The 13,278-nt window shown below is 36.0% G+C and overlaps 1 protein-coding gene across 37 annotated transcripts in view; it reads right to left on the bottom strand.

The window, feature by feature from the left end:
- NRXN1 (neurexin 1) overlaps positions 1–13,278 on the bottom strand; it is a gene marked incomplete at both ends in the record, with an annotated part of 1,144,386 nt that overhangs the window by 319,780 nt on the left and 811,328 nt on the right. For all 37 annotated transcript variants that reach the window (XM_079720554.1, XM_079720542.1, XM_079720558.1 and 34 more), the window contains one exon: positions 1,760–1,941. In XM_079720554.1, coding sequence (XP_079576680.1) covers positions 1,760–1,941 — 182 coding nt within the window. The remainder of the gene's footprint in view (positions 1–1,759; positions 1,942–13,278) is intronic.

Raw genomic sequence — 13,278 nt, 5'->3', positions numbered from 1 at the left:
GTAATTCAATAACATGGCCCCTTATGATTTGCAAGTGATCATTACAGAAACTTTTCTCAGGGTAAATGTGTAATTGGTTATGGATCAATAAGTAATTTCTTTCAGGAGGAAAAGCTCTTGTTTTCTTATTTATTTATTTATTTATTTATTTATTGAAGTACCAAGGCTCTTAAATCAGAATGGAGCAAATACATTTGGAAAGTTGAGATTACTCTAAACAGCAAGATTCCTTACTGCATAAGTTATCTCAGCTGATCACTTATTTATGATGCCATAAAAATCCAGATGCCTTCAATTCTGATGATTAGATATTTGCCAAAGGCAGCTAAAATTACTTTCCAATGTTTCCCATTTTGACAACTGCATTTTGAATTTAAAATTTATGATGGTTCAGTAATGGTTGTGCTGAGGTGTTTTGGGGTTTTTTTTTTGTTTGTTTTTGTTTTTGTTTTCCAAGATTAGCAATGAATTCAGCTCTTGTGGTCAGTTGTAAACCTTACTGAGTTTACTGGAAATTCTAGAAACCTAACAGAAAACTAAGATTAAGAAAATAAATGAATAAAACTTTGAGAATTAAGACACTGCAAGTTTGTGATAATGTATTTTGGTGTTTGGTGGTTTTCCTAATCATTTTACAATGAGAGCCTGAAGGCCAGTTTCTAACAGGAAAGAACATGTTGACCTAATCAAAGGTCTTCTGAGGCATGGGTGCAAGTAAAGGGAGAACTTGCAAGGATAAACAAAAGCAAAACAAAACAAACTTATGCGATCACATAAGGCAGAAGAGATAAACTATACCTCAAGAATAGAAAGGCAGAAGAAGAGGTTGATATGCTTCTGGACCTTCCAGAAGATAGAGTTTAGACCAAGAACTATGACGATAAGAACGCTTTAGAGTTTTTTGAATATATGACACTTTCCTATGGTTGTTATTTTGATATATCAATAAAATATTAATATCTCTTGACAATGAAAGACTGTATAATTCTTTGCAAATATTGTGAGTAAATGAGAAGTTAAAGAATTGCAACCACACAAATTAGTAACTCTTTGAAAGCAGAGATATAAGGAAGAGTCCCCAAGCTATGGTCAGTTATGACAACTTTAAAAGGTAAAGAAAGCCTTTCATTCATGAATTATTATTTGACATTAACTAAAAGCTAACTAAATTCTTGTTGGAGGCTTAGAACTTAGAGAAAAAGGCATGGTCCCAGGATATAAATGGCAAGAATCCATTGTATTTTCTTGATGTGTATATATCAAAATGAGTATAAGATGGCATAGAAGTAATCTTTTTGTCTTTTTCTTTCATATCCCCAAATACCTTTAAAGATTCCTTTTCTCCTGTCCATTGCATGTGACTTTAGACAATTCTTTTCTCAGGTGAGAAAAGAAATAAGGACACTGGATCCAGATCTGCCGTCACCAGTATTACAACCTCCTGCTTCCAGCCAGATGGAATAGTATCTACTGGACCACAATGTTTTTTATTAATTTGGCAAGACTGCCTAAACACACCAAGAATAATTCTTTGTGAGCAGAGAATTGAGAGGAATTCACACTTAAAAAGAAAAAAAATCTATTGTCAAGAACATTTTTAACAAGAGTAATAGCTATAAGGTCTTATTACCTCTAGAGTATATTTATATTTTCTGTATATTTTTTGCTGGGGGAAACGTCCAAAAAGCAGAATTATACATTATTTACAAAAAGCTAACAGTAAAAGCTAAAAGCTGAATCTTACTTTAGAAGTACTTACTATATGCAGCTCTAGGTAGTCTCCCAGGCCAGAAGAACTGTCCACTCGCACCAATACAGCTTCTTTCTGAACAGTGCTAAACCCTATGGCCAGTCTGTCTGCTCGTGTACTTGGCCGGTCATTAGGAGGCCACTTATACGTGATTTGTCCACCACCTTTGCTAAAGATATACGTTGTGCCAGCTGGAAAACAAAAACCAAAACCAATTAGTCCAAATACATCAAGGGCACACTTTCCTATGTTTGTTATGTTGACATATCAGTCAAGTATTAAATTTATACCATGGGAGTCATAAATAAATAAAATAAAATAATAAGAGCAAAAACAAAAACCTATGGTGAAGCAAATAAGCAAATAACAGATTTTAATCAAACATGCTCAAGAAAGAGAACAGAGTTTTTTTAAAAAGAAATATCAAGGCAGCTCCATTTTTAATACACTCATTAAATCTACCAGCAGGTGTTTCAGAACAAACGGGAGATTACTGCTTTTTCCACTGAGTTGGACAAGCATGCAATGTAATGGGGCTTTATTTCTTTCTTCCAGTTTAAAAAAAAAGTTTAGTAGGAAACATTGACTTTGGATGCTTCAAAAGGAGCAGAAACATATATCAACTTGTTTTTGAAACAATAGCTGCATGTAGATGTGGCAGGGTCATACAGCACAGGGAAGGAAATTGCAAGAAGTATGCTATGAATCAACTTTTATGGGGAGAGGGCCTATTCACATATGACACATCATAACTAATGGATGAACAGCCATAAGACCCAACAGGCATGTCAAGAAAATACAGATAATAGATCCCATCTATAGAAGTCAAGTCTTATTTAACAAGCAACATCTACTAGTTGTCAAACTATCCAGCTCCATAAAAAGACCCATTTTTTTCCCAAAGCAAATGCTAGTCTTACAGCAATAAGAATAATGTCATAGCCTCATTTGGTAAATGTTCAAATTTTACTTTATGATGGTGATGTCAGTAAATTATCTATCTTGCTCTAAAAAGAGTTTTGTTTCAAACAAATTTCCTAAGCATCCAATGTGTTAAAGTCCTATTTCATTGCACCACTGGCATCTACCTCATTTAATGCAATAAGATTAATTCTTTGAGTAAGAATATTTGGAAGAGACATGCAACGATATATATAAAGGAGAATGAATCTCCCTCCATACTAAAGGGGACCAGAGAAATATTTATTTAGTTATCTCAGGAATAGACCTTAAGGTACAATTTATAGGAGTGTAGCCTTCCAATAACATAGGATGCCAATACATATTTATTGTGTACCTACTATGTGCCAACATGGTAAGGAAAGCAATAAAACTAAATACTAAAATTTAGGCCACAAAGCATCTTGTGTGTACGGAAATATAGCTTCTACCAAGAGTAAGGGTTATAAGTAAAAGTTGAGTGTACAGCAGTATGTTTTCAAGATATCTACACATTAAATTTCTATGAACCAAATTTACCAATTAAATGATGTTGGCAATGTCACGTTCATGTACATTTAGTTAAATAGCTTATGATATCATTTTTTCTCTCTTTTTATATTTTGGGGCCAATCATTCTTTTTATTCTGTCTGAGGCATTTCCATAGGCCCTTGAGAAACTCCAAAGAACTCTGCAATATGCTTAATGTGCCTGACTGGTTATATAGGCCTTGGTATGTAGACCTGACCCAAGAAACATGTCAAGATAATATTGATATAAAAGTGATAAATCAGAATCTTGTTAAAAATGCAGTGGTAGAGAGGTTAGTCATTTTCTTGAATACTAATGCATGAAAGCAGTTTCTCTCTCATGCGAGAATAGGTAAGTTATATTTGATAGGTACTAATCAGTGTGCAAGCAAAGAAAATTCAGAATATACATATTTTTGTATCAGAAATGCCAGAGCCTTCTACAACCATTTATGTTCTACAACATCAGAAGCTTGTTCACCACAATATTAACAAACAAGCACTATTTGGTAAATCTTCCTCTTGGTAATTTTTGCAAATAATTAAGTATTAAATGTTTCAGAAAAGCCTACATTGATTAAAAAACAGGACAAGAACATATAAAAGTAAAGATTTCTTTAAAAGGAGGATGTGGTGGCGACCTCTGAGTATTAGTACTTGATTGATTTTATTTTTCTCCTTTTAATTAACTTTATCCTCTAATGATTATATATTTCATGTGAATTAAGAAAAATATTCAAGTAGAGATGCTACTTAACAATATAAAACAAATCTAAGAACTCAGATGTTTTCCAGAATCACCAGAGTAAGGTAGTGTTGTAAGGCAACAATATCATATATTACATGATAATTTTTAACATTAAAAATCACTTTCACAATGATTTTTTCATTTCCTCTCTACTTCTGTATGGAAAATAGGGCAAGCATTACTCCCACGTCACATTTCAGGAAATCTAGTCAAAAGGATTAACTTGTTAACTAAAGTTGCAAACTTGGAAGAGCTGGTAGGAAATCTAGTATCCAGATTCAACTACTGTATTTTTTTTTTTTTTTGTGGTATGTGGGCCTCTCACTGTTGTGGCCTTTCCCGTTGCGGAGCACAGGCTCCGGACACGCAGGCTCAGCGGCCATGGCTCATGGGCCCAGCCGCACCGCGGCACGTGGGATCCTCCCAGACCGGGGCACGAACCCGCGTCCCCTGCACCGGCAGGCGGACTCTCAACCACTGCACCACCAGGGAAGCCCTGTATTTTTTTTTATTACATAATGCTTCTGTTATCATAACAAGACAGTCAAGAAAAAGTTAATTGGGTATGTCAGTCTGAATTTATCAAGGCCAACTGTTATCATATTCGAATGTCTCATAACCATAAAGTGACATTTGCACCTCATGATCATATACTGTCCTTTCACCTCACAATGCTTTTTAAAAAATTTAAAAATAACATGTAAATGTGAAATGACAGAACATTTAATATATGTTGATTAACATTTAGTTTAGGGTACACTTCCCTAACTTGTGGAGCTATGCAAGTTTCCTGTTGCTGAGGATAATAATTTAGAGGTTTATATTTTCAGTAAGATAAATGTCACAATACAAATACTGTTACTCAAGATTTGATTTCATCTCTATTTCAACCTTTCCAATAAGTGTTAAGACTTGGCAACTAGCATGCCAGTACCTACTCTGTCTGCCTTACAATGACTTTATTCTTCAGGTTTTGTCAAAACCAAGCAAAAACAAGTGTAACACCATGTGCCAAACAATGCAATTATTCCTAGTGTCCTTTTTCTTCAGATATATCTGAAAATCAATCTCTCTTCTTTCTTCGTTGTATGCACAATAGAGCATTGTATTGTACACATCAGCACAATTCCGTAATAAGCGAGAGAATTAGATGTCCAGCTCCCAACACAGCTCTCTTAACCTACCTCTGTAAGCATCTTGGCTTTAAAAAAACACAAAAAACATTTTGCATCAAACTCTAAAAATCTACGTTCTTAAAGCCCTCCTTCCATCGAGATAGAAAATTACAATATATTCTATTTTGGTGACCTTAACAATATGAGAATACTCCCACAATAAAATGTAGTAGATCAGATGACTAAAGTGTCAAAATCTACTTCATTTAACATGCAACATTCTGAACAAAGAAAATTATGTACTTACTGCAGCAGAATAGCTAAGTAATTAAGAATGTAAGCTCTGGACTCAGACAGACCAGGGTTCAAATTCCAACTGTATCATTTTCTAGTTACATGACATTGACTATTGTTGTTAGACAGTCACTCCCCATTCCTCCCTCCCACCCTGACGCTATTTTCCAAGAGGAAGGAATAATGCTTGGGAGGGAACATAGTGGGGGGCTTCTGGATACTGGTAACATACTCTTTTTTTTTTAATCTGGGTGGGAGTTATATGGCTGTGTTCATGTTGTGAAAATTTATCTAGCTGTACAGTTATAATTTATATACTTTTTGCATGTATGTTGTATCTAAGTACACATAGATAAATTTGGAGCTATACTATGGAAAAACGAACTTTTTGGCCAACCTAATACATTTTAAAGAGAATGGATGATGTGTGTATGTGTGTGTTAACAACAGAAAATAACTAACATTGCAACATTGTTGTTTTATTTTAATATAAGAGCAGCCTTTAGAAAAGTTTGATTCATTTCAAAGTTGTGTTCAAACCAAATGCCTTTTAAGAAATGGCTTTCCTACATCCCGATTTTTATTAATCTTTTCAGTATTTCATTCCTTGGATTAGCACTTTTGTCACATAAACCCATTCTATTATTATTTACATTCACTAATAGTTGACATTGGGAAGGATATATATATATATATATATATATATATATATATATATATTTATAAATTTATTTTTGGCTGTGTTGGGTCTTCCTTGCTGCATGCGTGCTTTCTCTAGTTGGGGCGAGCGGGAGCTACTCCTCGTTGCGGTGCGTGGGCTTCTCACTGCAGTGGCTTCTCTTGTTGCGGAGCACGGGCTCTAGGCACGCAGGCATCCGTAGTTGTGGCTCGCGGGTTCTAGAGCACAGGCTCAGTAGTTGTGGCACGCAGGCTCAGTAGTTGTGGTGCACGGGCTTCGTTGCTCCGTGGCATGTGGGAACTTCCCAGACCAGGGCTTGAACCCTTGTCCCCTGCGCTGGCAGGCAGATTCTTAAGAACTGCGCCACCAGGGAAGCCCGGGAAGGATATTAGATTGCATCACGTGGGAGCTTTCATTAGAAAAAGAATATTAGTTTGTTGCCATAAAACATCTAGTATGGTAAGATTTATAACATGATACAAAAAATTCACTTTGTTAAATAAAGGGGTAAGTCTACACAAGATGATCTGTCATCTAGCTTCATTTTTTAAATTTTATTTTTATGGAAACATGTTTTACTTTATTATATAAGTGAATTCAATGTGCAGCAACAGTACATCTTAATCATAGTTCCAAGCATTTTATCAGCATGGAAAGGAATGTGGAAGAATGTGGCAGCTTTATTATTTATGCATGTTTCTATATGGCAAGCACTAACACATCAGTGCCATGACTACTAATGGATTTATTGCAAATTAATCTTGACATCCAACATATCACTAAATGTATGGATGACTCAAACTTAAAGTGGTTTTCAGCAATATTTACATTTAAGCTGTGCATCAAGTCTATATTACTCCCTCCAAACTCATTAACAAAGCTGGCTTCATCAGATGCAAATTTAGCAGTGTCAACATTCTTTACACTGCAGTAAATGTTTGTAAGTATTATACATGGGCTCTTACTTCTAATGTTCGAACTGCCTGTGATGTTATAATAAATGTATTTTTAGGTTTTTACTTAATATCTATTTACATAAAGGGCTCGCTCCCCTCCTTCTTTTTCTTGCCTACCATCTTTTCCCTAAAGGTGTCTACTTAAGCCACACTTGTTTCTGCAAAAGCTAATCTATTCCCTCAAATGGGCTGAACCTTTTTGAAAACAAAAAACAATCAGCATGTACAGGTCTGCTTGATTATTGGTTGCTCTGAATCCTTGGTATGTGAAAAAATAATATAATTCACTTCCGAATAGATTAGCTTCTAACTCATAACATACATATATGAATAAAAGGTCCTTTTCTGAAAGCCTATAATTCTTCCAGTGTCATCATGTAGCCAACATGAAATATTTAGGCCATTATGATTCTATTAAATGTAACAGGGATATAACACTTTTTTCCACTGAAACTGTGCCAGGCAGTCAGATGGAAATTTAAAGTAAAATATTTATAAACAAGGGGAATTTTTATTTCTCCTACAACCTTGTCAAGAGGCTGTTGCTAAATTTCAATTTCCTGAATAATTTCTACCTATATGGAGGCATTCTTCTTAGTAAAGTTCACAAAAAGCAAAAACAAGAAGGCCACCTTGTATGAAATAAAAAAGTTTTAGGTCTAAAACTAGTAAAACAAATAAAATAATAAATCTGAACAATCTTACTTGTATTCCAAAGCACTAAGAGTTCATTGTCTGTCTACGTTGCTATAAATTCTTTGCAAGATCACAAAGAATTATTTCGTGAGTGCTATAGATTCTTAATTCCTAAAATTTCATATAAGAGCAATAAAAATTCAGGAAGGTTGGCATTATATTAGGAGAGATCAATGGAATCAGAGTAATAGGAGTTCCTACCTATAATATGTAATCAACTCGAAATCTAAAAAGTAATAACACCAATTACTTATATTGAGAATAAGAGACAGCCCTCAATGCTACAGATCTAAGGGTGAAAAAATGCTAGGAAGGAAAGGAAAATAAAGACCGTATATCACAACTTGCGACTCCTGATGGAAGATGCAAACTTGGTAGAAAAGACAAAAGCATTACACCTAGCTAAAGAGACTAGAAAATAAGACAAGGTTTTTACCCATACATCTTTGAGAAAGAGAGTTTTTACCCATACATCTTTGAGAAATAAAAGAAACAGGGCAAGAAACATGGCCTGTCACTGAAATGGACTAGATACTGGCCCCATAGACTGGATCAGACCAAAGAAAAGAAAGTCAAGAAGAGTTTAGGTAATTCCCAAAGAATGAAAGCCTTAAGAAAGTAAGTAGCTCATGATGACATTCAAGATAGAAGGAGCATTGGGAGGTTTTTCACATATGGCATGTTACACGGTCCATCAGAACCCTAGACTCAGGAATTAAGGAAATTTATTGAATTTTTTAAAAAACAGTTTGTTGAGGGCTTCCCTGGTGGTGCAGTGGTTGAGAGTCCGCCTGCCGATGCAGGGGACGTGGTGAGTTCGTGCCCCAGTCCGGGAGGATCCCACATGCCACGGAGCCCGTGAGCTATGGCCGCTGAGCTTGTGTGTCTGGAGCCTGTGCTCCGCAACGAGAGAGGTCACAACAGTGAGAGGCCCAAGTACCGCAAAAAAAACAAAAACAAAAAACAATCAAAAAAACAGTTTGTTGAATATTTACTAAATTGAACGCAAACTGACAAAATTGTGAGCACCCTGTTACCATGCATTGGAATTTCCTGAGAGTGTCACTGTACAGAGTCACTGCACACACACGGCTCCATTAAAAACTCATCATGAACTTGGTTCAAGTTTTTTCATAGATTCTTGAACCCTGTGCGAATCAGAAGTAAGACTCTCAGGGTCCATGAGGACTCACTAGGCATTAAAAACTAATATCTCTCAAACTTTGAATGGGATCAAACAAGCCTGAACCACTCAGACTCCACAGTAGACCTGGGAATCATGAAAGCAGAGGAGTCATCTCCACTAAGCCAGCCCATATGAGATTTACCTCTGGTCCAGTCAAGATAGAATTTTAAAAGGAAAAATGGTGTGTGCTTATTCACTAAGAAATGCTAATCAAGATAAAACTCAAGAAAATGGAATAGCAAAAAAACTATTATGATTACTATAAAATTAGCAATCATTTCTCTTAAAGATAATTTCATTAGTAACTGTGCACTTCAATGACAAAGTAGGGAAATTTTCCCTTTGCCTATTGGCCCAAAACTTTTCTCTAATAAAAGCCTTTTAAAATAAATATTATGAATTTTTCTATACTCTATATTTTCTGTAATAAAAATTATATATTCCAGAGATCTTGGCAGGAATAATATATGTATAAATGTATCATGTATATTTTTCATTTCGGTATTTGACATTTCCATATTTTGACATTTATGGAAAGAATATGCTACATAGATAAAAGTATTCAATCTTTGGAAAACAAGTGCGCTCTTCTTTAATAACTAAAGTAATTCTCAAGTAGATTCATGGCTGACCTACTGTTTCCATACTCTAGACATTTGTTCAGGGATGTCACAAATAGCTGCACAGACTGTCAAAAAGGCAGTATTCACATAAATGAGAAAAGAATGATGTCCACTGGTGTTGTACAAAGTTGAGATTTTATGTAATTAATCACTGATGTCAATTGTAGTCATTTGGATAAGTCATTCTCTTTTTCTGTCTTATAAGGAAATTAATTGAAATAAGAAACATTCCTAAGTTGACCTATCTCTTGGTTGTCTAATATGTGAAAGGAACTAGGAATATAAAACTGGAAACACACAACCCTTTTTCCCAAACAGGTAGGATTAAAGATAAATATCAGGGCAAGATGGGTTTATGAGAGATATCAGATAAATGGTATTCAGCCGTGTCACCATCTATTTTGGATTTTTTATTTTTTATTTTATTTTTTTATTTTTTTGCGGTACGCGGGCCTCTCACTGTTGTGGCCTCTCCCGTTGCGGAGCACAGGCTCCGGACGCGCAGGCCCAGCGGCCATGGCGCACGGGCCCAGCCGCTCCGCGGCACATGGGATCCTCCCGGACCGGGGCACGAACCCGCGTGCCCTGCATTGGCAGGCAGACTCCCAACCACTGCGCCACCAGGGAAGTCCTATTTTGGATTTTTTAAAAAAATCTTTGAAAAGATGACGATTTTAAAGGCACTGATTAATGGTAACATAAAAAGAACAGAAAAAATGATAAGCAAGAACAATTATATCTATGTTATCTTTTCAGATCAAAGTCATATAAGTGTTTAAATATTTTGAGATAATTTTCAGTGAATAATATCTTAGTAAATCTATGCAAGAAGTAATACTTCACTTAGTGGTTTCTTTGCAATACTACTCATTATTTCCCTCTCTAAACATGTTATTTAGAAAATACTCCCTCCAGGAAGAATTCAGTTCAATAGTCTGAGCTGCCCAGTGAGACAAGCTTGTTCCAAGATCAAATTCAAAGTCTTGGAACCTTTAAAAAAGCTCTTGGAATCTAAGTTATCTGGCTGAGAAGAAAAACAAGTAAATGGTAGACCTTCTGCCAATCAGATTAGAAAATAATTCATAAAGATAGCAAAATGATCTAGAGTTAAAAATAAAACCAAGCAAAGCAATCCCACAACAAATAACCCCAAGAACATCAAATGCTTATGTCTTCCCTTCTGAAACTAGACTCCCTCAAGCAGTAAGTGAATTTTATTAAAAAGTCTCTGGCAAGTAATTCAGTAATCAATTTGCATTAGGGCTATAGTCAGCAGGGATGGAGAGATAAGAAATCATACCTTCTGGTACTTTATGAAAAATCTTATTTTAAAGAACATATAAGCTGTGTAAGTTCCTAATAAATTCTTTAAATTATTATCTAGTAAGTAAGGGTTGCAATTGCCTAGTGATGGCCTTTAATTTACTTTTTTCATAAATTAATTGTTAAAATGGCTTTCATCAGGTTTTCAGAGTCGAGAATTTACTAGAATTATGGTGTAAAAAAGTTCTTAAGTTAAAAACAACTGACATAAACATAGACTTAATGCTGAAATGCTCTTAGAGAAGACTAAGGGAAACTTTCCTTTTAAAAATGACAAAATGGAGGCCCAGAAGAATCAAGTGGTTCCTCAATGTCACACAGATGGTTGGGGGCTGCACCCAACTCTATTCCTAGTGCTTTTCCACTGTACAATGAAGAGCTAAGATCAAATGACTGCTTCTTGTTTAGAAAAATAAGCTAAAATTCACAAATCAACGTCTCATTTCAATCATCTCTAGTGGTTTTTCTAATGATGTTTCCTTGGTCTGGTTTCAGGAGACTCAAAGATTCTGAAATGGCACTTAGCAGAAATGATTCGTTCACATTCTGACATTTTCAGAGTCTAGCCTGAATCTTTCAGAGGGGTGGGGCTTTTGCAAAGCTTTTCTGCAAGCACCCTGCCTCAGAAGCCATCTCAGCCTTCAGTTCGTTCGTAGGCTTCCAAATTGCTGAACAGAGATGCAGAAGCCAAATTTTTATTATTAATACCATAATCACTTTTATTCCACATCACAAAGGCCTTATAACTTTTTGGCAGTGACACCATTTCCTGCCTTTAGTAGTGGAATTCAATCCTGAACACAAAACTGCACATGGGGGCTTCCCTGGTGGCGCAGTGGTTAAGAATCCGCCTGCCAATGCAGGGGACACGCGTTCGATCCCTGGCCCGGGAAGATCCCACATGCTGTGGAGCAGCTAAGCCCGTGCGCCACAACGACTGAGCCTGTGCTCTAGAGCCCACGAGCCACAACTACTGAGCCTGCGTGCCACAGCTACTGAAGCTGGCGCGCCTAGAGCCCGTGCTCCACAACAAGAGAAGCCTCCACGATGAGAAGCCCACGCACCGCAATGAAGAGTTGCCCCCACTCACTGCAACCAGAGAAAGCCCGTGCTTAGCAATGAAGACCCAACGCAGCCAAAAATAAATAAATTAATTAATTAAATAAATTTGTTTAAAAAAAAAACAAAACTGCATGTGGTTATTTTGAACTATTCTGAGGCCACCAGATAAACAATACAATTCAAATTAATTTTAGGCTAAAACTAGAAGTTTTGCCTTTGTTTTCTAATCTTAGTTCCTCTCATTTACCATCTCCCTGTCTATCTGCTTTATTTAAGTCATTCTCCAACTGACTAGGCCCCAATTAGAACTATTTACTAGTAAATTTTGGACTAAAACTGGAGAGAATACAAGTTTCTGATTCAGAAGTCATTTCAAACTAAGCTCTAACTCTATCACCTAGGCCTGCACACGTGGTGGAATACACATTCTTCTCCCAAAGTGACTTTTACTTTTGCCAATTTATGCTTCTCTGCTGTACCTGGTTTTCTTTTCAGTCCTGCTTCCCACTATCATTCCAGCCAAGGTGAATTCCCTCCCTTTATCATCTACAGAACTTGTTTTTAACTTGCAAAATATTATATAAACTGTCAGAGATGTCTTTTATCGAAATTTCCATCTTTAGAAGTATGTATCCTGAAGAAAGGGGTCTTGCTTTAATTCTTATTATCCTCATCAGACTTAGGTGCTTTTATTCATTTATTAATCATTAATAAGGGCATTGGTTTATGATTGAACTAAGTCAGGACTAGTGATACAATGATAAATAACTTAAGGCTCCTGATTCTCAGATGAGTACAACAAATTCCATGCCTATATCCATTTCTACGTAGGCCGAATAATTTTACTAGTCCAATACAGAAACTCAGATAAGAGGATAGATTGCCTAAATTACCATTCTCCATTTCATTATATGTCTGTGTGAGGCACAAGTGTGATGAACAGTCATGAGACTCTTCAACCAGGTAATGATGACTCTTTTTGAGTCAGTATCAAATCCCACAATTTTCTCAAATAACATAGCCCAAAGTTCTCCATATTTTACAGGGAAGACATGGATATAACCTGCTAGTCCTTAGGCTTTAAGAATTTATTAATCATCAGAGAAACCCAGGAGATAGCACCATAACAAAGTGATCAAGATTAATGCCACCAGTAAGGAGACATGGAATTCGGGTCCTCCAAATATGACATACTGAGAAGGGCACAGCATCATTTCTATATTATTTTGCCAAAAATGCATAGCCTCAATCATAAGAAAACATCCAAGAAACTCCAAGTGAGGGACATTCTACAAAATAACTGGCAGCGTTCTTTTAAAAAGTCATGGTTAGAAAAAACGGAAAAAGACTGAGGAATAGTCCCAAATTGGAGGGGA

Source organism: Hyperoodon ampullatus (genome assembly GCF_949752795.1).
Source record: "Hyperoodon ampullatus genome assembly, chromosome: 15".
NCBI classification, from domain to species: domain Eukaryota; kingdom Metazoa; phylum Chordata; class Mammalia; order Artiodactyla; family Ziphiidae; genus Hyperoodon; species Hyperoodon ampullatus.
The sequence above is the reverse complement of the archived record's forward strand: the minus strand, read 5'-3'. Positions and strand labels throughout refer to the sequence as shown.